The sequence below is a fragment of the Notolabrus celidotus genome, chromosome 6 (assembly GCF_009762535.1).
Source record: "Notolabrus celidotus isolate fNotCel1 chromosome 6, fNotCel1.pri, whole genome shotgun sequence".
NCBI classification, from domain to species: domain Eukaryota; kingdom Metazoa; phylum Chordata; class Actinopteri; order Labriformes; family Labridae; genus Notolabrus; species Notolabrus celidotus.
In genome coordinates this window covers 36625950-36653533 of record NC_048277.1, presented here as the reverse complement: position 1 = coordinate 36653533, position 27584 = coordinate 36625950, and the positions used below count along the sequence as shown (strand labels likewise).

General features: G+C 42.6%; 1 protein-coding gene across 1 annotated transcript; it reads left to right on the top strand.

The window, feature by feature from the left end:
* cerk (ceramide kinase) lies at positions 1-27459 on the top strand. Its single transcript, XM_034685754.1, has 13 exons — positions 1-331; positions 8540-8683; positions 8791-8913; positions 11578-11703; positions 11792-11858; positions 11938-12083; positions 14712-14786; positions 17152-17304; positions 18131-18236; positions 18422-18501; positions 18952-19157; positions 20063-20283; positions 20368-27459. The coding sequence occupies exons 1-13, from the start codon at positions 196-198 to the stop codon at positions 20453-20455; spliced, it is 1671 nt and encodes a 556-aa protein (XP_034541645.1). The 5' UTR covers positions 1-195; the 3' UTR covers positions 20456-27459.
* The last annotated feature ends 125 nt before the right edge of the window (positions 27460-27584 follow it).

Genomic DNA, 27584 nt, shown 5'->3' with positions numbered 1-27584 from the left:
ATGTGTCATAAAAACATCCCGAGGTGGAATCCGCTACACGGACGCACTTTGTCGTTACCGTCTGGAAGTCTGTATTTCCCGGTTTGAAGCCTCCCGGTCACAGACACACACCATGCCCGGGTTCAGGTAACCATCCCCGGTACTGCTACTGCCTCTTCAGCCGGCTGAGGGACGGAGCAGGACGGATACACGCAGATGGAGAGGCCGGGGAGACTGCTGCTGGTGTCCGAGCTTCGCGTTCGAAACGCGGCGTACGATGTGAGCCTGAGCCGGTCCCTACTCACCTGGAAGAGACGAGTATCCAGCCCGGTGTACCACCCCTTCAGACCCAGTAAGACCTCCAGAACAGTCCCACTGTTTCTCTCTTTATGTCTGTCTCTCTGTCTCTCTGTCTCTCTGTCTGTCTGTCTCTCTCTGTGTGTCTGTCGGCCTTCAGGAGAGATAAACAAAGCACACACACTCTCACACACTCTCATACACACTCTCACACACTTAGAGGACATGTTGGACACACAGACAGTGTCTCGACCTGCTGATAACACCTTCATATACAGATCAGTACACAGTGAGCGTGAGACATGATATAGCTGGTTATGTAACACATCATCCAGGCTGACACACAACATGAGGAGGTCACACTGAGGCTGCAGGCAGAGGAAGCTCCACACCAAACCTCCTTCATATTTATCTCTACAGCTTCCTGAACACAGAGAAATACAGAGAAGAACATCAATATCTCAGCTTCCTGAACACAGAGAAATACAGAGAAGAACATCAATATCTCAGCTTCCTGAACACAGAGAAATACAGAGAAGAACATCAATATCTCAGCTTCCTGAACACAGAGAAATACAGAAAAATACTGAGAAGAACATCAATATCTCAGCTTCCTGGACACAGAGAAATAAAGAGAAAAATACTGAGAAGAACATCAATATCTCAGCTTCCTGGACACAGAGTAATACAGAGAAGAACATCAATATCTCAGCTTCCTAAACACAGAGTAATACAGAGAAGAACATCAATATCTCAGCTTCCTAAATACAGAGAAATACTGTGAAGAACATCAATATCTCAGCTTCCTGGACACAGAGAAATACAGAGAAGAACATCAATATCTCAGCTTCCTGAACATAGATAAATACAGAGAAGAACATCAATATATCAGCTTCCTGAACACAGACAAATACAGAGAAGAACACCAATATCTCAGTTTCCTGAACACAGAGAAATACAGAGAAGAACATCAATATATCAGCTTCCTGAACACAGAAAAATACAGAGAAGAACATCAATACTGTGGCGAACATCAATATCTCAGCTTCCTGAACAAAGAGAAATACAGAGAAAACATCAATATCTCAGCTTCCTGAACACAGAGAAATAAAGAGAAAACATCAACATCTCAGCTTCCTGAACGAAGAGAAATACTGAGAAGAACATCAATATCTCAGCTTCCTGAACACAGAGAAATACAGAGAAGAACATCAATATCTCAGCTTCCTGAACACAGAGAAATACAGAGAAAACATCAACATCTCAGCTTCCTGGACACAGAGAAGAACATCAATATCTCAGCTTCCTGAACACAAAAAAACACAGAGAAGAACATCAATATCTCAGCTTCCTGAACACAGAGAAATACTGAGAAAACATCAACATCTCAGCCTCCTGAACACAGAGTAATACAGAGAAGAACATCAATATCTCAGTTTCCTCAACCTGCATAGTGACTGTAGGGTTCACTGTGACCTGCGTACTGTATGCAAGGTTCACTTTGACCTGCTGACTGACTGCAGGGTTCACTGTGACCTTCTGACTGACTGCAGGGTTCACTTTGACCTGCGTATTGACTGCAGGCTGCTGCAGGGTTCACTTTGACCTGCTGACTGACTGCAGGGTTCACTGTGACCTTCTGACTGACTGCAGGGTTCACTTTGACCTGCGTATTGACTGCAGGCTGCTGCAGGGTTCACTTTGACCTGCTAACTGACTGCAGGGTTCACTGTGACCTGCGTACTGACTACAGGGTTCACTGTGACCTGCATACTGACTGCAGGGTTCACTGTGACCTGCATACTGACTGCAGGGTTCACTGTGACCTGCATACTGACTGCAGGCTGCTGCAGGGTTCACTTTGACCTGCTGACTGACTGCAGGGTTCACTTTGACCTGCTAACTGACTGCAGGGTTCACTGTGACCTGCGTACTGACTGCAGGGTTCACTGTGACCTGCGTACTGACTGCAGGGTCCACTGTGACCTGCATACTGACTGCATGGTCCACTGTGACCTGCATACTGACTGCAGGGTCCACTGTGACCTGCATACTGACTGCAGGGTCCACTGTGACCTGCTCACTGACTGCAGGCTGCTTCACCTCAGCTGATCTAGAACCGAAAGGTGACCTCAGTTAAACATCTGCAGGTACGTATCACACTTGCAATAAACAATGGAATTTAACGCCTTCTGATTGGACGACTCGGACTGAAGTGCACCCTGGGAGTTGTAGTTTATAGCCTCTTTTTATTTTAGCTCAAGGCCGTCTGAGGTTACTCGTTGTTACAGGTGATCACGGACGAGCTGCGTGTCATCCACACCTCTTTGTGTTCCTGTCGTCATGGGGACAACAGAAACACCTGCGGGGCGTTTAACCCTGAGTCAGACAGTGAGCGTGTGTGTGTGTGTGTGTGTCTGTGTGTGTGTGTGTGGGGTCAGGTGTGAATCTTTTATGTCTGACCTGCTGAGAGAAGCTTCCCTGTCTGTATGCTTACATTAAGAGTTTATATAAGTGTTGTAATATTATAGGACTTGTGCTGTGTTTGTTTGTTTGTTTGTTTGTTTGTTTGTTTGTTTGTTTGTTATTGATTATGAGTCTAACACAGCAGGAAATTGTCAGTGTGCAACTCTCAGGACATGTAGGGTGATATTAAATATATATATATTTAAATATTCATAGTTTTGAGGAAGTTAAAGACGTGTCCATTACAGTGATGCAATAATTAAATCCATTTTAAAATGTAATACATCAAATAATTCACTTTTTAACCAAATCTTAAAATCTTTTTATTGGATTTTTTTCCTTTTTCCTTTTTTTTTAAATTTTATTCATTAATCACAACATGTGTCAACCAAAAAAAAACATTAACAAACAGCAAAAACAACTTAACAAGGCAATCTAAGCCAAATAAACTCCCAAACGAAGCAGCTAGAAGAGCACGACTGCAGATATCCACCATCAACCTTCTCAGGGTGGTTTTAGTTAACTGTGTGGTTCTCCTGCAGGGCTTTGTGTTCCTTCTCTCCATCGACGACAACACTCAGGTAGGACGATTGAGCTCCCATGATGCAGTGGGGCCTCCTCCCCCTGCAGGCTGCAGGTTTAGTGGTTAGAACATGTTTCTGTGTTTGATGTCCGAGCTGTGAACTCTGAGGTTTTCTTCCAAAATGATGAGATTTAGAATCCACTCCAGAGTTGTTCTTCACTTCTGTTCATTTGGTGAAAGATTGATGAAAGTCACATTTTGTAATGAACCTCAGAGGAGTAGTTAGAGCCGGTTTTGGTTTCCATCATCATCAAATCCAGTAGAAACATGCTGTCTTCCTCTTCCTCTTCCTCTTCCTCCTCCTCAGTTCTGGTAGTTTGGCTGATTAGTTTTAGTAACTCTGCCGTAGTTTGTGCTCCTGACCCTCATTCTTTCTATTCTCTGTTCAACGTGCGACAGCTGCAACAGCGCCGTAACGAAGCCCCGCCCTCATCACGCCGTCATACTTTCATACTGATCCAGTAACGGGGTAATATCTGGGTCCTGACTCTGTTACGTTGAACATATCTGAGCAACTTGGTCTTACCTTTACCTAGAGCAGGGCGATATTGAACACCATGTTATCACGATAAATATAAAATCATTATTCCATTTCAATTCAAAGGCAGATTTTTGGTCCTGAGTGAAAGTTGAAGACGGTTTGTTATCTCATCTCTGGATTTAGTTTTCTGATGAGCCTCTTGAATCCCTTTTTTTTTGACTATGCTAACAGGAAGTAGATCTTTTGTGTAAGATAAGATGTGAAGTTTTAGTTTTCAGATTCTTATTTTCTCAGGTTGAGACAATTTGCATAATTTGATTTAAATTTATGACAAAGAAATATCAAATTATATTCTGTGAATCAGTTTAACAGACTATTGTTTTGACTTTAGCACTCCCCTTTTAAGATTCCTAAGGATTACAGGCGGAGTGATTTCCCACAGTTCAGTGAATGCATCACATTAAGTTAACCAGTCCCTCCAGGATTTCGCAGAATTTTTTTGTGATTGTTGCGTCCCCAAAAAGCCTGATTTTGCGACAGCTTTTTGAAAGAATTGCGGTGAAAGTTGCGATTTTTCTTTTTTCTCCCAATGACATCTCAGGGGCAAGTAAATACGCTAAATTACAGATGTTTTTAGAAAGCATTCTTGATTTGGCCACTGACTGTATTTTGATTCTCTTGATTCACAGAAAAATGCCATGAAAGGGCTGTATTTCACATTTACGATGGTCCCTGAATGCACCTCGCAGCGACAGAGGCACAGACAGTCAGTTCATGGCACTCTGAAATGAATCTGCATCTTTGATGACTATGAGTTGATCCAAACTTACTAAATGTGTCTGATGTTTCACCAAACTGGATTAAATCAAGCTGTAGACGCAGAGCTTTTTACGGTAATGGCGGCAACAACGTCAAACGTCAAATATTGAACAGACGTCCCCCCCGGTTGTGTCTTTGTCACTAACGCACACCGGGGGTAAAAATCCTCAATGAAGATGAGACAGATGCATGGAGGTGAGGAGAGCTGGTTCATAAAGCACACCTGCTGCAGGTAGAGACCAAGCTAACACTGAGCCCCTCAACCTATAAATAACAACATTCTCATGGTCACTTGTCCTGCCTGCTGTCCCCTCTTTCCCCCCGTTCTCTGTGCGTGTTTTGCTGTCGAAAAGTGCCGATCAAGTGAGGACTTACGTTTATGTTCCAAGGAAGTCAAATTGATGATGAAACCGATGACGTAAAGGGGCTGAGATTAAGGTGATTGGTCAAATTTGCGGGAAAGTTGCAGTGATTGCATAAAATTGCAAGGCCGCGAAAAAATCGCGCTGATTGGTTGAATTTGCGTTGATAGTTGCACTCGCGAAATGCAACTTCCTGGAGGGACTGGTTAACGTAGAGTCGGCAGTGTCAGACTAACGACTCTGCTATGAGCTGCTAGGTTTTGAGTTTTCTTCCGTGTCGCTCAGTTCAGCTGTGTTTACATTCCGCTCCAAACGTCTTTAAGCCCCGCCTACCTCTCACCCTGCAACATGATTGGCTGTTCAATGTTGTCATCTGAGTGTCTTCCAATGTTGTCAAATCAGAGGCCATGGTTCTCTGCCGGAAAACGGTGGATTGCTCTCTCTCGGTGGGGAGCTAGTCTTTGCCCCAAGTGGGGAAGTCTAAGTATCTCGGGGTCTTGTTCGTGAGTAGGGGTAAAATGGAGCGTGAGGTCGACAGGCGGATTGGAACAGCATCAGCACTTATGCGCCCGGTTGTACCGGACCGTCGTGGTGAAGAAGGAGGCGCCAGAAGGCAAAGCTTTCAATTTACCAGTCGGTCTACATTCCAACCCTCACCTACGGTCATGAGCTGTGGGTCATGACTGAAAGAATAAGACCTCAGATACAAGCGGCTGAAATGAGTTTCCTCTGAAGGGGGTCTGGACTCAGCCTTAGAGAGAGGGCCAGGACCACAGACATCCCTTGCGTCGAAAGGAGTCAGCTGAGGTGGTTCGGGCGTCTGATAAGGATGCCTCCCGGACGCCTCCCTTTTAGAGGTGTTCCGGGCACGTCCAACTGGGAGAAGGCCCCAGGGAAGACCCAGAACTCGGTGGAGGGATTACAATCAATCAATCAATCAATCAATCTTTATTTGTATAGCGCCAAATCACAACAAACGTTATCTCAAGACTCTTTTACAAACATAGGAGGTCTAGACCACTCTATGTCAAATTATGAACAGAGACCCAACTTCAAGACAGGGTAAGACTCAGTCTGACCCCACCTTAATCCATCATGAGCATTGCACATCGCAGTATTTAGCTAGTTACAGTGGCGAGGAATTACTTCCTTTTTAACAGGCAGAAACCTCCAGCAGGACCAGACTCATGTTAGACAGCCATCATGCCTCGACCGAGGTGGGTCTGGAAAGAGGGATAGAGGGGAGTAAGAGAGAGAAGTGATAGTGATGAGACGAGTCGTAGAAGCTGTTGCCGCTGGAGTATTATATAGTATTATATCTCCCGCCTGGTCTTGGATCACCTCAGGATTCCCCAGGAGGAGCTGGGAAGTGTTTTAGGGGAGAGAGATGACCCGGTCATTATGCTTGGACTGCTAATGCCGCGATCAATGGAACTTGTCTTCTTCTTCTGTCTAATGTTGGGTGGTAATTAGCGTTTAAGGCTCATTAGCGCCCCCTCCCTTTCCAGTGGTTGGGGGGAGTAATTACAGGTGTATTTATATATACATAGATATTAGGGGTGCAACGATACGGTTCGATACGTTTTCGATACAGAAAAAGAGAAATTTCCATGACTTTTTTTACTTGTAGTTTATTGATATTACCAACATTTGTTTCAGCTCAAAAGCAGTTTTTAAATTAAATAATATGTATCAGGGGCAGCTTCACCTGACACATGTTCTGATGTACATGGGGAGGTTGCGTGTGTGTGTGTGTCTGCCTGTCTGCCTGCCTGTCTGTCTGCGTGCGCATCTGCCGTGCGCGATAGAGAGCAGAGGAGAATTGTGAACGCGTGACCATGTAGAGACAGAAATGACATCCCGTCATGTAAATAAGATAAATAACATAATGATATCTAGTCTGTTAAATAAAAGAACAAGGTATACACCTGATCTATGAGAGAGGGAACCTTAAATCACTTCTGCTTTGACTTCCAGGGGGGGGCGGGACCCAGCGGGTGCGCCCCCGATATAACGGCAGGGGAAACACTGTCCGGTATCAGGCTGAAGTCTTACACAGCATGCAGTATAAGACCACAAGTAATCCATATATGAACTTTAAAACCACATCACCCAGTCTAGCATCACTACAGGACCACGGAACAACTCTGCTCTGCAACCAAAGCGGACACTCGTGCTTCCCTCTCGTTCGGGCGTGCGCTCACACACACGTACGTGAACATATGAACCCAGCAGACCGTCGTATGGTGAAATATATATTTCCATATGAAGCACAGTTAAAACAAACGTGACCAGCTTGGACTGAATGAATGTGGGAGGAGCGCGCAGTTCAGTGGACCTGCGCTCGACAATGCAGCCCGGAGGAGTCAACGCAGATCCTCTGAACTTTCAGCACAGAGCGCCTCGTCAGAAGTTGATCAAATGAATATAAAATTGCGTATCGTTCGGTTCATAGGGCGTACCGAACCGTGACCACTGTATCGAACGGTTCGATACAGATACACGTATTGTTGCACCCCTAATAGATATACGTTCAATACATTATTTATTGAACATTTGTTATATTTATAATGAGAAAAATCATATCACGATAATTATCGTCATTGACTTATCGCCCAGCCCTAGCTTGACCTCTCTGAGACGTTCATATTGAAGGAAATACAGCCATGTAGATATCCTGCCTTAATCCGGTCATCAGAAAAGGTCCAAAGATCTGGAATGTACAGATAGGCAACCGTCTAAAGTCTGAACCTGTCTACTCCTCGTGATAACACACTTCCTGTGTGATCCTGGACGTCACTTCTTTGCTCTGTCGGTCAATAAATCTGCCACTTCATTAAGAGAGAGACAGAAACAGGCCCAAAATAGGCCGAGTGTCAACATCTCTTAAAGCCTAACGTCGTGTCTCTGCAGTCGAGCTGTTCATCAGTGAACAGTGTGAACTCCTCTGCAGACTGGAGTCTTTGTTAGGGGTGAAAAAACAGACGAGTGGACGTCTGTCTTTATTTTTAAATCCGATGAACTGCTGGAGAGAGTCACGTCAGTCACCAACACTGAGGCTCTGTCTCTCCTAGAACCCGGAGCTCAATGTATTCTGTGTTTCGTAGATCCTAACTGGAAGCTGTGGGTGTACTTTAGCTCTCTCTGACGGCCGACCAAGCTTTTATTCACACTCCAGAGATCATTGAAGAGCGAGCCTCGTTTACAGTGATGTCAAATCAATTATAGAAGCATTTAAGAGACGGACAGGAAGCATCAGAAGAACCAGAGGACGGATTGAATCAAGGCTTTTAAAAAGAGCAAACAAGGGATTTTAAAGTTGAGCTAATGAAAAGGTAAAATGAACTTTGGGGTCTAAATATACTGACATAGTTTTTTTTAGCTGAGTTATGAAAATTAAAGTGCATCGACTGAAAAGAGAGTCCTGATCCAGGAGTCACATAAAGCCGTCCTTCTCATCTCTAAACCTAACTCAGATAAGCGTTGGAATATTAGGTGTTCCAGATGTGTGCAGGATTCTGATGCTAAGAAACTGTGTGTGTTTGTTTTCAGGTGTTTGTCACAGCGTGCCAGTGTCAGAGGTCATCTCTGTCCGCGAGGAAGAGGAGGAGACGAGCAGCGGACGAAGAGAAGACGATGGCAGCTGGAAGAAGATCAAAGAGAGAGAGGGGAAGGACTGCAGGCAGGCCTTCACAGGTGAGCACACCTCGACGCACGGCAGAGGAAACCTCTGGAGACACATCTGTGAAACATGGAGACACACACCTCATGTTCTTGACTCGTGTGTGTGTGTGTGGTTTCAGTGATGTATGTGGAGAGGAGTCGGCAGCACCGCTGGCGGTGTGCTGAGGTCACCTTCACCTGTCCAGAGGAGGCGCTGTGTCAACGCTGGGTCGGCAGCATCAGAGATCAGATCGCCGCCATCAGTAAGACGTCACACCGAAACACACTCTGACACTCTGATCCTGAACTCCACCCTAAAGCCCGGTTCATACGTCTGCGGTGACCCTGCAATATAGTGGCCTGCGTCACACTGCAGTACTTCGCCTGAACACTAGGTGGCAGAGCGATTTGTACGCTATTACTATTCTCTGCTTGTTGTGCACAGGAAATTATGGCGGCTGAATCTAAGCATATAATTTTTCATTTTTCAACTTTCATGGTGTAGAAAGGAATGGGACCCACATTCATTAAAGCTGCTGTGAGGAACTTTTGTTTTGTATCGATTCTGGCGCCCCCTTCTGGACAAAGTGATACCTCTTGTCCTATACATGTAAAATTAGTGTTTTCAACAAAAACCTCATCCTGTTGTCTGTTAACAGTCAACTTTATCAGGCAATGTGATTATTTTCCATGAAACAGTCAAATAAAGGCTGTTTCTGAAGCAAGAGGTCTATCATCTGGTCTGGCACCTACCCCCTCAGGGCGGTTTCAGGCATTCAAAATGACAACAGAGAAGGTGTCAGTGTTGCTGCTGATGGTCTTGTTTACTATTGAAGGTCATAAAGAGGCATCAGTATCATTTTCAGTCTGTTTCTCAGCCAGTTCAAAACTCCTCACAGGGCCTTTAATGTTCAATAACCTGAAAGGAGAGAGACAAACATTGAAAGTGCATCTTTTTTCAGTTATATCCTGGTGTTTGTTTTTAATTTTGCAAACTATCAAAGGTCAGGAAAGTCATGATTAAGGGGAAATCGAATATGTAAATTGAAAATCAAACCAAACTCAGTCTTCAGATTTGCAGACTTGCATGCAGGGGGTTATTTGATGTTTTAAAGTCTGCAGCAGAGCTCATCAACACTTTGAGATTTAAACCCTCACGTACTTTAAAGGTGACATATCACGCTCTTTTCATCAACGTATTGGTCTAAGAGGTCCCCAAAACATGTCTTTAAAGTTTATGCTCAAAAAAACACTTTGAAATCAGATTTTGGTCTGCCTGTAAACCCCTCTTCTTCAGTCCTCCTCAGAACAGTCTGTTTTCTCTCTGACCACGCCCCCTCAGGAAGTGGATGTGCCCTCGGCTGTCCAGCACGTTGATCTAATGTTTACATGTTGGCTGAATATACACGGCTGCTCAGAGATCACGTTACTTCAACCCTCTGAATCTGATCCAGAATCTGATCCTGATGGAGAGGCGCCTGTAGCAGAACCTTTCTGAAGGATTGGTCACAGATTTAGTGTTTCTTGTTGTTTTATTTATCAGTATGTCGACGTGTGTCTTGGTACACAGCTACGAACATGTAGCTATGTGGCTATGCTAACTAGCGCTAGCACTTATCCATGATAAATAAAAATCATCCACTAGATCAGGCATGTCCAAACTACGGCCCGGGGGCCAAACGCGGCCCAAAGTCCATTTATTTATGGCCCCAAGCTTCCATCTTAAAAAGTGTTATTTATAGCACAGAAATTAATCTCATTCTGAATCATCTGTACATTTTCAGTTTCTTTCAAGCACACAAACAAAACTAAAGTCAATCCAGAAACGTCTCAAAAAGCTTCATATGGACTACTCGTCTAAAGCCAAAGCTCTGGGAATTCTGCAAGACGGCAATAAAGAAGAAACACAAGAACTCTTAAAGCTGACAGGTTTTCGAATTAATGTTTTTATCATGATGTGAAAATGTTCTTGATGAACACTGAAAGTTCAGATGACACAAAAGAGGACACAAGACAAAATCCTAATTATGAAATTTTGCAGAAAAGGGAAAATTTGGTGCACAAAAATATTCAGAACGCAGGACAAGAATTATTTAGTTCTTAAAATGTTGTCTGCTGGTCAGAAAAATGTTAAAAACAACATGAAAAAGAAGTGTGATGAAATCCAGATTGTGATCCTGCCATAGGAAAATAGTGAGACAATATTTTTCCCACATTTCCAAACATTATTCTCCAGAAGAAGATAAAGTCTGCTACTGCTTACATGGCTTGTGGAGAACTGAGGACTACCTAGTTACTGATTTATTGAGGGAAAAAAAAGTAAAATAATTGTCATTAAAGAGATTTCATATATAACATTTATGATTCCTGAGTCTCAGCAGGATCCACTGGCCCTGAGTTATTCTGACAACGTCAAATGTGGCCCTCTGTGAAAAAAGTTTGGACACCCCTGCACTAGATCTTCAAATCTGCAGACGTGGGGAGTAAAACCGACCTTTGTGTTTATTAAGACAGCCTACAACTAGCATGCCTCCCTCCTAAGCTCCTTGTTAGCACACATGTGTGCAGGGAATGAAAAACGGAGGAGGGGTTGAGTTGTATTTTATACAGTCTATGGGCTGAACAAGCTCCGAGCTCTGACTTCCTGTTACAGACCGGATATTGTTGTGACGTAACAAAAACACTGAAGTCTGAAACGGCTGGTTTCAGCACACATTTACAGAAAGGTGGAGAAATCAGAACAGGGGCAGAATGGATTATTTTCATTCTCGGGGGGTTTGTAGACAGGGACACATATTTCAGGGAGAGAACCATTAAAAAGTCCATTTTGCATGATATGTCACCTTTAAGAGAACTCACCTCAAAGTCTGCAGGATCGAGGAGTACGCATGATTTTTACCAGAAACTGTTGTTGATTTCGTCCACAGCGAGCAGACCCAAACACCTGCTGGTCTACATCAACCCGTTCAGCGGGAAGAAGCAGGGCAAACACGTCTATGAGCAGAAGGTGGCGCCGCTCTTCGCCCAGGCTGGCATCTCCACAGACGTCATCGGTACGCATCCCTCGCTGCTGATTCCTCATCCTGTCGTGAGTCATGAGTTTCACATCTGAACTTTTCTTCTATGTTTTTGTTGTCACAGTGACGCAGTACGCCAATAATGCAAGAGACCACCTGAGGACGGAGGCGGAGCTTAAGAAGTTTGACGGGTGAGCATCAAACCCTGCACAGGTGATCATGTGTCCTTAAAGCTCCTGCTGACCTTTGACCTTCTCTCTCCTGGCTCAGAGTGGTGTGTGTCGGAGGCGACGGCATGTTCAGTGAGATCATCCACGGGCTGATCTGGAGGATACAGATCGACGGCGGCGTTGATCCAAACTGTCCGGATGAAACTCTCGCTGCCTGCTCGCTCCGCATTGGAATCATACCTGCAGGTGAGAGAGCCTCACATGAGACCTCAGAGATTTAATGTTGAAGAAGTCCTGAGACAGGATGTAAAGGTCCTTCAGTAAGTAAGGGTCCTTGAGGAGGCTAAGAAGGTGCTCAGGTGGTTTTTCAAGTTGTCTTTAAGGAAGTGAATTTGGCTCTTAAGAAGGTTTAAAAGGTTTAAACATGTTGGAGAAGCTCAGAGGAAATCTACCTGAATAAATGTAGCCTAAGAACGGAGATAAACCTCACGTAGGCGTTTAGCTGCGTGATGAGCGTCATTGTAAATATCTTTGACTGTGTGCTACGTGTCTTACTGCTGGATACCTCTAGAGGGCACACCAGAGAGCTCAGGCTGTATGCAACTCAAGATTTGCAGCAGCATTTAGCAGATTACAGTGGCAAGGTTCTGGTTTTAAAAGTGACCCTGTAAACTGGAGACCTTCAGCTGAACGTGTCAGTGTTTGTGGAGTTTACACAGCTGTTGAAACACAGAGGGAGTTCCTGGGAATGCAAACTAGTTTAGTTTTTATTAAGATTTCAAAATATCCTCATCAGATATTTAATGATCGTCTAAAGACGTTTATGAGGGATGCATCTGGCTGAGAGTCTCCAGTTAACAGGGTCGCTGTTTAAACCAAAACACCGGCCGATCTCTGCCACGGCTTTTTGAGTTCAAAAGGATTTTAAAGCCGTGTTGAAACGTCTTTGCTACTCGCGCTTATCTCCTCTCATGTGTTGATTCATTCATTGCTTTTTACATGTTTTTAACTGCAGGCGCAACATTTTCACTTTTTTCATGTTTTTCTGCTTTTGGAGCACAATTTCAAATTTGAGGAAAATGTATTATTCCGACAGGCTCCGGGTCAACTTTCTTGTATTTTTTTTTTGTCACATTTTTTTTTTCCAAAATTATTATTATTATAAAAAAAAAAATTATTTGTTTTTTCAAAACAAAAAATTCAATTTTTTTTGTAATTTTTTTTTTCAAATTTTTTTTCCCAAATTTTCTTTTTTCAAAACAAAAAAATCAAATTTTTTTTTTCATTTTTTTTTTTTTTCATTTTCGAAAAAAACATTCACAGTCATTGTTTTTTCCATCTGTGATTCACTTGATTTCTCTTTCTGTCATTAGTTTTTGTTTGTTCGTTCTTTTTTGTATGTGTGTGTACTTTTCAAAAGAAGAAGCTGTGATTCTCTTGATTTAGCAGCTTGTAACAGTAGTCTTCTCTCAGTTAACAGCGTCGCTGTTTAAACCAAAACACCCATTGATCTCTGCCACGGCTTTTTGAGTTCAAAAGGATTTTAAAGCCGTGTTGAAACGTCTTTGCTACTCGCGCTTATCTCCTCTCACATGTTGATTCATTCATTCCTTTTACATGTTTTTAACTGCAGGAGCAAAATTTTTACTTTTTTTCATGTTTTTCTGCTTTTGGACCACAATTTCAAATATGAGGAAAATGTATTATTCCGACAGGCTCCGGGTCAACTTTTTTGTAATTCTTTTTTGTCAATTTTTTTTTTTTCCCCAATTTTTTTTTTTTTTAATTTTTTTTTTTTCAATTTTTTTTTTTCAATTTTTTTTTTTTCAAAACAAAAAATTCAAATTTTTTTTCAATTTTTTTTATTCAAATTTTCGAAAAAACATTCACAGTCATTGTTTGTCTATCTGTGATTCACTTGATTTCTCTTTCTTTCATTAGTTTTTATTTGTTCTATCTTTTTTGTATGTGTGTGTACTTTTCAAAAGAAGAAGCTGTGATTCTCTTGATTTAGCAGCTTGTAACAGTAGTCTTCTCTCAGTTAACAGCGTCGCTGTTTAAACCAAAACACCGTTCGATCTCTGCCACGGCTTTTTGAGTTGAAAAGGATTTTAAAGCCGTGTTGAAATGTCTTTGCTACTCGTGCTTATCTCCTCTCACGTGTTGATTCAGTGAATCCATCTGTGATGAAATATAGCACCATCTAAAACAGCACCAGCTGAGTCTCTTCATGCTAACAGGCTAACTGTTGTGTTGCTCATAATGATACCTGCCTGTCCATCTGCTTCTATGGTGTCATCTGTGATGAATGGCATTCCTCTTTGTGTTGCTGCCCTCTACTGGTCTGGTGGTGTAGTGCACTTACTTTTTTTTCCTCCATACGTCACTGGCTTGATTTGCACAATCTACCCGGGACTTCAGCCTGCAGTCAAAACACAGACAACAATGGGGGCACGGGAACCCTTTAGTTCAGGGGAAAGTAGTTCTGGGGGCTAAAAGGTTTTGGGATTATTATAAATTTCAGTAGACCGGCTGTCTTAAAGGCTGCAGCTCAGTGTTTAACTCACATTCATGCATTAATTTATTTATTTATTCTCCAAGTTTGAGACCTAGAACATCCCGTCAGTATAAAGAGAGAAGCAGGTAATGACTGTGACCTGGTTTCTCTCTTTGTTCTGCTTCTTTTTTTACTTTTCTTTTTGTTGTCTGTTGTTGTGTCAAAGCGCTCTATAAATACAAATCTTTAAATAAATAAAACACAAATACATTCGCTCTGTATCTCACCCACACACACACACACACACACACACACACACACACTCACACACACAGTCATCAGAGAGCTTCCTCTGACAGACTGTTTGTTTGTTTCAGGTTCAACAGACTGCATCTGCTTCGCCACCGTGGGCACGAACGACCCCGTGACCTCCGCGCTGCACATCATAGTCGGTCAGTCAGAATAAAATGACCCATCTCCACCTGTACTGTGATGTTTCTCTTAAACAGCGTTGGCCTGAACATTAGAGGGGATTTTGGTCACTAAAATACATCTGAATGAAAAGTTTGATGGTGGTAAATTTGGGGTTTCTATAAATTAAATGTCTATTTATAACATAAGTGGGGGTAAAAACTGTCCACATGCAATAAGAGCCACCCTCTCACTGTTACAGAGCTCAGAGTCCTCCTTGTGGGGGCTGAGCTCTCATGTAAGTTGAATCCTGCCAACAACTGCAGAGGAGTACAGATGCTATTTAAAGAAGAACGTTCATGATTACAGCAGAGACATTAAATAATGTGTTATGATGGAGTTGAGTCTGAAGGTAAGAAGCATGAAAGGATTAAAATGTGCAAATATGTGACAGAAAAACGGATCAAAGGTTTGCCTTTAGCAGACCAGCCATCCATCCGTTAGACTCAAGGACATTTGAACTTTTACAACCAAATTCCACCAGATCCGTGTCTAGTCAATGTGTTAACTTCCACTGGATCCACTCCGTTGCGTTCCGGCTGCGTCTCTAATCCGGCAGCTCGGAGTCCTCCGGATCAGATACACAAGACTTCTATTTGTTGCCGGATGCCGGAGCATGATGCATCAATCTCAACAGAGCAGATGGAGCGGGACAGGAAGTCAGGTTTCACCAAAACAAAATAAAAACATCCGGTTCATTTTCAGAATAAAACACTCTGTGTTATCACCAGATCGTATTTCACTTAAAGGTGACATATCATGCAAAATGGACTTTTTAATGGTTCTTTACCTGAAATATGTGTCCCTGTCTACAAACCCCCCGAGAATGAAAAGAATCCATTCTGCCCCTGTTCTGATTTCTCCACCTTTCTGTAAATGTGTGTGAAACGAGCCGTTTCAGACTTCCGTGTTTTTGTTACGTAACAACAATATCCGGTCTGTCACGGAGTCAGAGCTCGGAGCTTGTTCAGCCCATAGACTGTATAAAATACAACTCAACCGCTCCTCCGTTTTTCATTCCCTGCACACGTGTGCTAACAAGGAGCTTAGGAGGGAGGCATGCTAGTTGTAGGCTGTCTTAATAAACACAAAGGTCGGTTTTACTCCCCACGTCTGCAGATTTGAAGATCTAGTGGATGATTTTTATTTATCATGGAAAAGTGCTAGCGCTAGTTAGCATAGCCACATAGCTACATGTTCGTAGCTGTGTACCAAGACACACGTCGACATACTGACAAATAAAACAACAAGAAACACTAAATCTGTGACCAATGGTTCAGAAAGTTCCTGCTGCAGGCGCCTCTCCGTCAGGATCAGATTCTGGATCAGATTCAGAGGGTTGAAGTAACGTGGGTCTCTAAGCAGCCGTGTATATTCAGCCAACATGTAAACATTAGATCAACGTGCTGGACAGCCGATGCACATCCACTTCCTGAGGGGGCATGGTCAGAGAGAAAACAGAGTGTTCTGAGGAGGACTGAAGAAGAGGGGTTTTCAGGCAGACCAAAATCTGATTTCAAAGTGTTTTTTTGAGCATAAACTTTAAAGACATGTTTTGGGGACCTCTTAGACCAATATATGTTGATGAAAAAAGCGTGATATGTCACCTTTAACTACAACAACAAACCAAAGTCATGATGAGCAGAGCCAGGCCTGGAGTCAACAGGGCAGAGGTTTTCAGAGGACCAAAAAGACAACATGGATGAGGAGAGGAGGAGGAGGAGAATCCTTGATTCAGTGATTACAGCTGGGAAAACCTCGGTCACATGACTCCAGCTGTCCTGCAGCTCTGGAGCCAGGCTGCAGAGGATCTTAACAGGCAGAAACCTCCAGCAGGGCCAGACTCATGTTAGACAGACATCTGCTGAGACCGTGTTGGAGAGAGGGATAGAAGGAGATGAAGAGAGAGAGAGATGATAGTGGGGAGACGGATAGTAGTAGCTGTAGCAGCTGGAATCTGGCACGTCCACAGCAGCGACTCAGAGGAACCTACGTCAGGATTATATCTTTCAGTTTTATTCTAAATGAATCCCTTTTTCCTGCGTTGAAGTCCCCAAAATGAGCAACATTGTTATGCTCACTGCTGCCCTCTAGTGTTCTAATGGAGAATTCAGCCTCTCCCCCTTCAGATGTACTTGATGCACGTTCTAAACACCACCGAAAGTTAAACAAACACCAGTTCCAGCTCATTTAAGTGAAGTTTAAGTTCCCTCAAATGGTTTGTTTCTCAAATGCGTTGAAGTGTTTTGATTGGACACCACGTTTATAAAAACCTTTGAGTCCCACGAGAGTGATTCCAGGTCCAGAGTGTGTTAATAATGCGTGTTTATGTGGGTGTGTGTTTAGGAGACGCACAGCCGATGGACGTGTGCTCGGTTCACCACAACAACACCTTCCTGCGGTACTCCGTGTCCCTGCTGGGATACGGCTTCTACGGCGACGTGCTGACTGACAGCGAGAGGAAGAGATGGATGGGACCGGCCAGATACGACCTCTCAGGTTAGGATGACAGCAGGCCCATAAATGTTAGTGAGTGTAGGATGCAAGTGTGAAGAGAAAGTGCATTAAGAGAGGCATCCTGACAGAATCAAGGTGGCAGCTTTTATAATGACGGGGAGCATCCGGCCTACGTGCTCCCCACTGTTTATACTTCCACCTGCAACACAGAACAAAAGGCAGAACAACCACACAGGCCAGAGGGATGTCACAACACAGATTACACATCCTCTGATGTTGTTCAATTTCTAATGCATTGATTCTCTAGAAGACAAAGCTGTTGTTTTTGAGGTCTCACACTTTGACCGGGAGCACACAAGCCCATATATAAAAGCTGCCACCTCGACATGCTCTGAAAGAACTTTCTGCTGCAGCAGTTGGTATCTTTAACTTTATGTTAGAAATGTTCCTGATTCTCTTTAATCTGACAAAGAAACTGTGAACGCTTTCATTCAGTTTATTAGACGGCAGAAAGACAAGATCAGCGTGTGTCTCTTTGCAGCAATGAGACATGCATTGTGCAAAAAATAGTCCAAACTCTAAAAATAAAGCTGATGTCAAGCTTAAAAAAACATCAGAAGTTTATTTTCAGGTGTTGTTAGGTGAGTTATTCCTCTTCTGAGTCATCCAGAGTCAGTCAGAAACACAGTCCTGCACATGAACAGATAGACAAATAAAGAACACAATAGAATACAAACAAAGTCGAGGAAAGATGCAACACACAGATAGTTTAAACAACAGGACTGTGAGGAAGGTGAAGGTGACGACGATTCTTGGTTGCCCCTTTAATACGTGAGCTGGTTTCATGTGGACTCTGTGACTCCTGCAGGTCTGAAGATGTTCCTGACTCATCATCACTATGAGGGAACTGTGTCCTACCTACCAGCCAGAGGCATCATGGGAACCCCGCGGGATGCCGCCAAGTGTCGATCCGGGTGAGAGAGAGAGTTCTTAAGACCAACCAGGCAGCTCTGGCTCAGCTCCAATAAACCACAAAAGCTTCACTCTGAACAAGTTTTGTTGAATTAGCAAAGGGACGAGTTTATCTGCAGAAAGATTGACTGTTTGACTCAGTCATTTTTTGTTTTTGAATAAAATCCTTGTGTCTGTAAATGTCCAGATGTGCTGTTTGCCAGCACAACGGGGAGATGCTTTCAGAGAGAGCTGAGAGGTACGAGATGGGCGAAGCATCAGACAGCGGTAAGTTCAAACAAATCTTCAATCTTGAGAAGCTTAAAACTCACCTAATACAAGAAGTGACTGAATCTGAATGAATGTATTTGTTTTTGATTTGTAAAAATGTAGTGGTCTAAGAAAAGAGCCTTGGGGAACGCCACAGGATCAGAATTTTGAGTATAGTCCTGCACACAAGGCAGTTCAAACAACAGACCCAGACTTAAGATCTATAGAGCTTATAAGACCTCCTTAAAGTCCACAAAAGGTGCTTTTTAACAAGCCACAGTTGTGTGATGCACCCAATGTTCCTGGACCTTTGGAAATAACTACTTTCCAGGAGGAGATTAACTACCCTGGAACTAAATTTAGACCCTGGTTCCTGCTGTCGAAACGCCTTTTTAGATTCTGCTGAATGTAAATCATGTTGATGTGGTTGTAGCAGTGAGTAAGTCCACGTCTGTGTTTTGGTTCCAGAGAGTGACGGTGAGTGGAGGACGATCCGAGGGAAGTTCTTGGCGATAAACGCTGCCAGTATGAGCTGTGCTTGTCCTCGCAGCCCCAAAGGCCTCTCGCCTGCTGCTCACCTGGCCGACGGCACCACTGACCTCATCCTGGTGCGGAAATGCTCCCGCTTCGACTTCCTCAGGCACCTCCTGAGACACACCAGCAAAGACGACCAGGTAGAAAATCAGAGTTGTGGGTCATAGCCTCTCCACATGATCAACCAATCAATCAATCTTTGTTTAAACAGCGCAAAATCACAACAAATGTAATCTGAAGGTCTAGACCGTACTCTATGTTCTATTATCACCAAAGACCCAACATCAAGACCGGATCAGATCCAGTCCCATCTTACAGACAGGACTCAGTCTGATCTCATCTTAATCCACCATGAGCAGAGCACTTTGCAGCATTTAGCAAGTTACAGTGGCAAGGACAAACTTCCTTTAACAGGCAGAAACCTCCAGCAGGACCAGACTCATGTTAGACACACATCTGCTGAGACCGTGTTGGAGAGAGGGATAGAGGGAGATGAAGAGAGGGAGAGAGAGATGATAGTGGTGAGACTGATAGTAGTAGATGTAGCAGCTGGAGTCTGGCACGTCCACGGCAGCAGAGATCCAGAGGAACCTACGAGACAAGGGAGCTCAGGGACTCCAGGAAGGTCTATGGTTAGTAACTTTAATGGGACAGGGATAGTTCAAGTAAGTGATGAAGGGGGGAAAGACAAGATCCCAGTGTGTCAGTCTAAGCCTATTGCAGCATAACTAAGAGCTGGTCCAAGCCTGATCCAGCTCTAACTATAAGCTTCATCAAAAAGGAAAGTTTGAAGCCTACTCTTAAAAGTAGAGAGGGTGTCTGCCTCCTGGACCCTGACTGGTAGATGATTCCAAAGGAGAGAGTCCTGATAACTGAAGGCTCTACCTCCCATACTACTTTTAGAGACTTTAGGTACAACGAGCAGGCCTGCATGTTGGGAGCGTAGTGTTCTAGAGGGGTATTAAGGCACTATGAGCTCATAGTCCTAATGTTTGATCCAGTTTGAGGACACCTGGTAGACTTACACCTTGCTCTGTGGTTCTAGTTTGACATGACCTTTGTCGAGGTCCACCGGGTCCACCGTTTCCGCTTCACACCGCGTCACTGCCAAAGCGACTCGGACCTGGAGCTGGATCTGCGGGAGCACGGCAAACGCCAGATCTTCAGTCAGATATGCCGAGACCACCCGGCTTGTGGCTGCACCCCCGCCTACAGCAGCTGGAACTGCGATGGCGAGATCCTGACCCACACAGCCATCGATGTCAGGTACAGCGACCCCCTCTACCGTCAAACATTTACAACCACGACACATTTCATCTGACTAATCTGAGTCCTTCCTCTCGGTTTCAGAGTGCACTGCCAGTTGATCAAGCTGTTCGCACGAGGGATCGAAGAACCAACGGTGTTCGAGGATCTCACCAACCCCTGTGCAATATAAACCCCACCCCCCTTTAGTCCCTGCAACACTGGAGTCTCCTTCGTGTTTGTAGCCTCTGCCTACGTCACTGCTGTTGCTGCCGTCATTTAATACTCATCACTTCAGCTGTTACACGAGATGAAGATGAGAAACCCTTTGGGTCTAAAAGTCTTGAATAATGACCCTCACTCACAGGAAGTGAGGTTTAGTGACGCCCTGAAACGCTGGGGTGTCATGAAATGATCGACCCTGAGAGCAAAGATCCACCTTAGGATTTAGGATTTGGTTTTGGTGACACTCTGAGTGTCTTTGTGTGAAACTTACACGATCACAGGAAGTCTGGCATCTTAAATACTTCTTATTATCACGCTCCAGTTCTGCCCTCATTTTTAAAAGTAGTTCTTCCACAATCCTCAGATCGAGACTTGATAATCTCACCATGAGGTTGCACATGTTGCATGTGACAGCAGTATGATGTTTGATCAACAGACACTACAGCCAGTATTTGTTGCACTGCTCTGTACTCTGCTTATCAGTGCTGCAGGCGCCTCATTGGTCAACAGAGCTGTCAATCACGCCCCTTTTTTTAAAGCCTCAAACAGTTTTATGAAAGTTAACTTCTCTGAAAAATGAACACTGACAGAAATCATCATATTGACAGAAACCATGTCTGAGAAAAAACAGACGTGTGTTTGGAATTTTTAAGATTCACACACGTCCCATCTGTTGACATGGAGGAGGCGGGGTTTATTTAATGACCTATACCGCAGACAGACACCAGGGGGAGCTCTAAATGTTCGGCTTCACTTGTTTTACACAGTTAACTGTCGCTGTGGATGAATTCAGAGTCTGATCAACTCTGACACGTCTCTGTCATGTGACTCGGACTTGTCGTGAATCTTTCCTCGCTCTCCTGAGTGACTCGACTCGTTCGTGTGAGTCACATCATTTCAGCGTTGTGGCTGATTTTACTCCAGGTTGTACGGTGGCTGGGAAGGGAAATGCAGATTTACAAAGGATGAAACACTTTAACAAAGTTGGAGACAAATTAAAATTTTGGGAAACACTTTTACATTTTGTAAAAAAAAAATTACATTAAAACACTTTTACCAAGAACAAAACAATTTACAAAATCAGGAACACTTTTAAAGAGACGGAACATTTTTACCTGAACGACAGATTCTTACTGAAAAGGAACGTACCAAATACAGGAAGTGACCAGGGAGTGATCGAGTGATTGGTTTGCTGCACACTTAGAATAGACATTACAGTAAAAAAAACTGTGAAAATTTGCAAATATCCACTGGTTTTATTTTGAAATTTCAAATAAGATACAGCTGTAATTGGCAAGACATGTTGAGGTGTTCTCTTATCAGTCTGACTCAAATCACTGAAGTGGGAACAGAGTTGTTAAAGGCACTATGAGGAGATTTTAACCAGCTGAGAGAAACAGACTGAAATCAATACTGATGCCTCTTTATGACCTTCATAAGCAAACAAGACCATCAACAACAACACTGATACCTTCTCTCTAGTCATTTGTATTGCCTGAAACCGCTCTGAGGGGGTAGGTGTCAGACCAGATGATTGACATCTCGCTTTAAACTCAGCCTTTATTTGACTTTTTCATGAAAAATAATCCGGTTGCATGACAAATCTGACTGTGTAAAGACAACAGGATGAGGTTTTTGTCTGAAGACACTACTTTTGCATCCATCGGACAAGAAATAAGAGGATCACTTTGTCCACAAGGGGCGCCAAAATCAATATAAATTAAAAGTTCCTCACAGCAGCTTTAATATCATGTATATTAATTCCTTGCCTGTTGCACATTTTCATATTACAGGTGTCTTTTATTTTGAAAATCCATATTAGATTGTCCTTCAAAATAAAAGACGGCTGTAATATGAAAATGTGCAACAACCAGGGAATTAATATACTGTATATTTGACATGTTTCAACTAATATATCTTGAGTCAGACTGATAAGACAACACCTCAAAATGTGTTCCTGCCAATCACAGATAAATTGGATTTGGAATTTCAAAATAAAAACCATTGGGAATGTAGCATTTTATGTGATTATGAACAAAGTCCCATTTTCCACTGAATAGTGATCCACTATTAGTCTGATTTAAACTGACTGAGTGGAAACTGAGATTTGTTGATAATCTCTGATTGAAAATATCCAGAATTATTGCTATTTTCCTCAAATTTCGTTTGGCTCTTATTTTGAAAAGACACATCAGAATGACCTCTGATTGGCAGGACAGTCCGATTCTCTCCGCCAAAACAAACCGCTCACACGATCACTGTAGGATCACTTCCTGTATTTGGTATATTCCATTTCCAGTAGAATCTGCTGTTTGTAATTTTTGTTTCTGGTAAAAATGTCCTGTCTCTTTAAAAGTGTTTTATCCATTGTAAACCTGCATTGCACTTCCCAGCCACCGTAAGTTGGTCCTGTGAGTCTCTTTACTCAGACTCATGTGGACTCTGACTTCTTTTATTTCTTCAGCTTCTAAAAACTTTAAAATGTGTTACTCATAAAAACTTTTTGCACTTTTAGATAGTTTTAGAATGAAACTCTGATCTGATCTTAGATTCTGGATTATCTGTTACATGCTTTAAGGATGCCAGACACCTGTGACTCCTTCATGGGGTCATGTGATCATCAGAGGGTGCTTCACATTCATGAGCAGTAGACTAAATCTCCTGCACGTGGTCTGTAGACATATTTATTTAACCCTCTTAATCCTTCATGAGAAGGCTTCTGTTACAGACTCTCTTCAAGTCCTCCTTCTTCCTGAGCTCACTTTTTTTGATTTTCAGCGATTTAAAAACAAACAAGAAGACTCAAGTTTTAATTTTCAGTGGGTGAAGTTGTGCGTCAGTCAGGCTGGGCGTGGCTGAGTCAGCTTTTAATCTTCCATTCCTGCTCAGTATGCAACTCAGATTAAAATCCAACGCCTCTCGACCAAAGTTCACACAAACTGTGGAGATGTTCCGTCTTCAGACTTCACATTTCTTCTCAGTCTGTTGTAATGCTGTGAAATCTGTTCATCATGTGTCAGAAAACCTCAAAATATTTATCCAAACCTTTCACAAATTATGCATGAGTCTCACACAAGTAGAAGAAAAGGGGAAGCAGTGGTTTCCAGTCTGGGGTTGAGAGTCTCTCACGTGGCTGCTGAGCATAGAAAGCACCAAAAACACAATCTGATGTCTTCTGCTTTGGAGCTGTAGCGTTGTCAGGCATGTTCCCGTCACTTATGGTGTCTGGTTTTGCTCCTAGCACCACCTGCTGGTCAAAACTTGGTTTCACTTTGTCTTATTCTTTCGTTTTGGATCAAAAATCCCCAAAACAGCCTCTAAAGAAACCAACAAACGCACCCTGTGATGAGGAATCAGGAGCACATACAGTCTAGTTTTGGGGGTGCCTGAGTCTAAAAAGTGGATTTCAAGTCTGATATCTTCGGATGTAGATTTCTCTAAGGGTCTTTAGAGTAAATTAGCTGTAAGTGAGGACTCCCTGAGGTGAAAAATGCTGAATAATCCAGTCAGGTTTGGATATGCAACCACCTGCTCACAAAAAAAAAATCATGCTCCAAGTGACATCCTGTAATCTTTGAACTTCACAGCCAGCAGCGTTCAGCATGTTGTAGCCTGATGTTAACTCTCTGTAGCCACATCTCACCGTTCACCATGTGAACTTCTTTATACAAACTACAATCAGCATGTAGCACCATCATCTGTTTAACTTCCACACTGAGGTGAAGCTGCAGTTACTTCACCCGACCTCAGGATGGCGATGTTAGTCCATCCAGAAGGAGGATTGTAAAGCGGGCTGACAGCTCTCTCTCTTTTAGATTTCACAACCTTATTCCCTTCATCTCGCACTCCTTAAAAGGAAAACATGATTACTCTCTGATCTGATGTGATCTGAGATGAGCAGGATAAGAAGTAGGGTGTCGGCACTGGACTGTCAGATCATGGTTGTTTGTGTGTTTGTTGGTCGTCCAGCAGTTCTGTCTCCTCTCTGCCGTTGTGGAGCTGGACTCTAAATGACAGTGGAGTGAACCGGTAGCAGCTCACGGTGCTCACCAACCAATCAGCTTTCCTCTTGATCCTCACACCAACCAAAAAAAACACCAGCTGGAGTTTGATGATGTAGCTGTGTTTGTTGTAGCTCCAACTAGAGGTCTTCACAGGTTCAGATTCTCAGACCAGATCGAGACAGGACACCTGACGAACCCTGCATGCTAAATGTAATCCTGCACCACTACATTAAAACGGGACCTTTATGGACCTGGTTAGACTGACAGTCGTGTTCCCATCATGGTTTCCTGAACCCTGTGAAGACCTCTGATTCCTCATGATGCTGTTTTGATGTACAATCAGAGCCTGAATGTTTGCTGTAACGTCTTTGAACAACAAACCAAATGTTTCAAGCATGTTCTCACAGAGGTCGACTGATGACAGACGGTGAAGTGTTTTCAATTTGAAGTATTATGCAAGTATTTATTTACATTTAGCGGGCTGTAATTTAGCGCTGTCGTGTAAATGTAGTGCCCAGTGAAAATCTTCAAATGTTAAACGAGTTGCATGAATTCATAAAATAGTGTGCTGCAGGTTTGTTGACCTAATACTTATCGAGTTATGTGAAGTAACTATTCAGCCACAAAACTTTACCCAGCTAGCTTGATTGCTACATGGCGGAAGCTAATCTTTGCAACCCAAACAGCTAGCATCCAAGTTAGCTTGGCTAACTAGCTACAAATATCGTTTCAACAGAAAGGGCTGAAAAAGGTCTTCATACCGGATAATGACGGAAAAATACATCCACACATATTCGTGAAAATGGACGTGCTAGCTTGTCTCAAGCTAATTGTTTAACACTAGAAATCCAGGAAGTGCTAAGTCAATAACAGTAGCTTCTCATTGTCTCTGTTGAAAATTTGAGAAACAAACTTGCACAAAGAGAAATACAGCAGAGGGGAAATTAACTTTGAGATAATCAGATGTTATCTGAAGTAGCATTTTTAGTTGGGAATCTAGTTAGCCTAGTTGCTAAAACCCAAAAATACCTTTACACAGACGGTTAAACAAAACATGGCCGACTTAAAATTTTATTGAGGATGGATTTATTTTCATGAATTCATAAAATAGTAAATGCTGAAGGCTTGTTGACTTTACAAGTTAATGAACCAACTGCTAAAGTTTCTACTTTGCCATGAAAACATTGACTCTATGCAGATATGACAACCCATCGCTGCTAGCTAAGTTGCTATAAGGCCGAGGCTAATCTTTCTAAAGGTCTTCATACCAGATAATGACACACTAAAAATAATCCACTCATATTCTTAAAAATGGTTATGCTAGCACCTTGATGACATAGTGACCACTAGCAGGGCTAGTTGGTGAACTGCTCTCAAGCTAACTGTTTAGCCCAAGCAAGCTAGTCAATGACATTAGCTTCTTTCAATTATCTCTCTGCTGGTCTGTTTCTGGTATTTTCAGAAGAGAGGAAATGTCCGATGGGACTAATAAGGTTCTGTCTTATCTTAAACTGCATTTTTTGTTTGGAGGCTAGTTAGTCACATTTTGTTTGGCCATCTGTTTAAAGGTATTTTTGGGTTTTAGCAACTAGGCTGACTCTAAAATCCTAAAATGGCAGATAGATTTGCATGAATTCATAAAATGGTAAATGCTGAAGGCTTGTTGACTTGACAAACAGTTAGCAAGCTAACAAAGTTAATGAACCAACTGCTAAAGTTGCTACTTCGCCATAAAAACAATGACTGCAAATATGAAAGCTCATCACTGCTAGCTTAGTTGCTACAAGGTAGAAGCTAATCTTTCTAAAGGTCATCATACCAGATAATGACAGAAAAAGTAATACACACATATTCTTAAAAATAGTTATGCTAGCACCTTGATGACATAGTGACCACTAGCAGGGCTAGTTGGTTAACTGTTCTCAAGCTAACTGTTTAACCCAAGCAAGCTAATCAAAGACATTAGCTTCTTCCTGTTATCTCTCTGCCAGTCTGTTTCTGGAATTTTCAACAGAGTGGAAATGTCCGATAGGACTAATGAGGTTCTGTCTTATCTTAAACTGCATTTTTTGTTTGGAGGCTAGTTAGCTTATTTTTAAAAATGACTGTTTGTTAAACAACAAATTACAGATTTGTGATTTACTGCAAACCATATCGTTATTAAAAATGAGTTTATACTCAGAATGAGGAAGTTAAACAAAACTGAATAATGACAAACAAGTTAGCAAAGCTAGCACTGTGACAGCTTGCTAACAGACGATAGCATGTTTTCAAGCTCGTGTCAGTTCTAAGAAACGTCACTGAGATATTACAAAGTTGGTGACAAACATTTTGCTGAAGCGTTCACCAACATGACAACTTTTTTATTCTTCACTTCCGCCATTTTTATTATCTACAGGTTAGCACGCTCAATAAAACAAGGTCACAACAGGCTTGCAAATGTTGAAGTCTTTGCAAAGTGAGATGACTTATGATAATCTAAATGACTGCTGGTGACCGAGACCTTAAAGCAGTGCAGTGAAGTGTTTGTAGAAACTGTATTATGACTTTAAAAGTAGAGTTAACAGTAATCAATGAGAAGTCTTTAGTGATGCGTTAGATATTTTGCTTAAAACATGTGTAACATGTAGACTGAAGGAGTAGCATTGCAATTTTTATTTTTATTACTAATAAAATAATCTTTATAATCTTTCTGATGAGTTCTCCCTAAAACGTCAGCTTGACCTCCTGATTCCTCGAGTTTTTCTCTTTTCTTTTTTTTACTGAAGGAATTAATTTTAGCCCTCAGATTAAAGGATACAAGGAGCATTATTTTATATTTATCTTTACGCTGTAGTTTTAATGTGACGCTGAAAAGTAGTGTGATCTTGTAAATCAGTCGACCTCTAGCTGTTACCTGAGCTGTACTGATCTTTACCTTCTGCTGTAGCGGTTTCATCATCAGGAATAAAAACACGTTCAACTCTAACATGCTGAGTGATGATTTGATTCTGAACATACAGCCTCTTCAACATCTTTTACACACATTGTTTCATGGAATTGATTCAACATTGCATTGGTGGCGTGGATATGTGAATGCAAATGAAGCTAATG

Coding starts and splice junctions, on each gene's coding strand:
- cerk (XM_034685754.1), top strand. CDS start 196: ATGGAGAGGCCGGGGAGACTGCTGCTGGTGTCCGAGCTTCGCGTTCGA. Junction 332..8,539: donor GTACCACCCCTTCAGACCCA/GTAAGACCTCCA, acceptor GTTTGTTTTCAG/GTGTTTGTCACAGCGTGCCA. Junction 19,158..20,062: donor ACACCAGCAAAGACGACCAG/GTAGAAAATCAG, acceptor CTGTGGTTCTAG/TTTGACATGACCTTTGTCGA.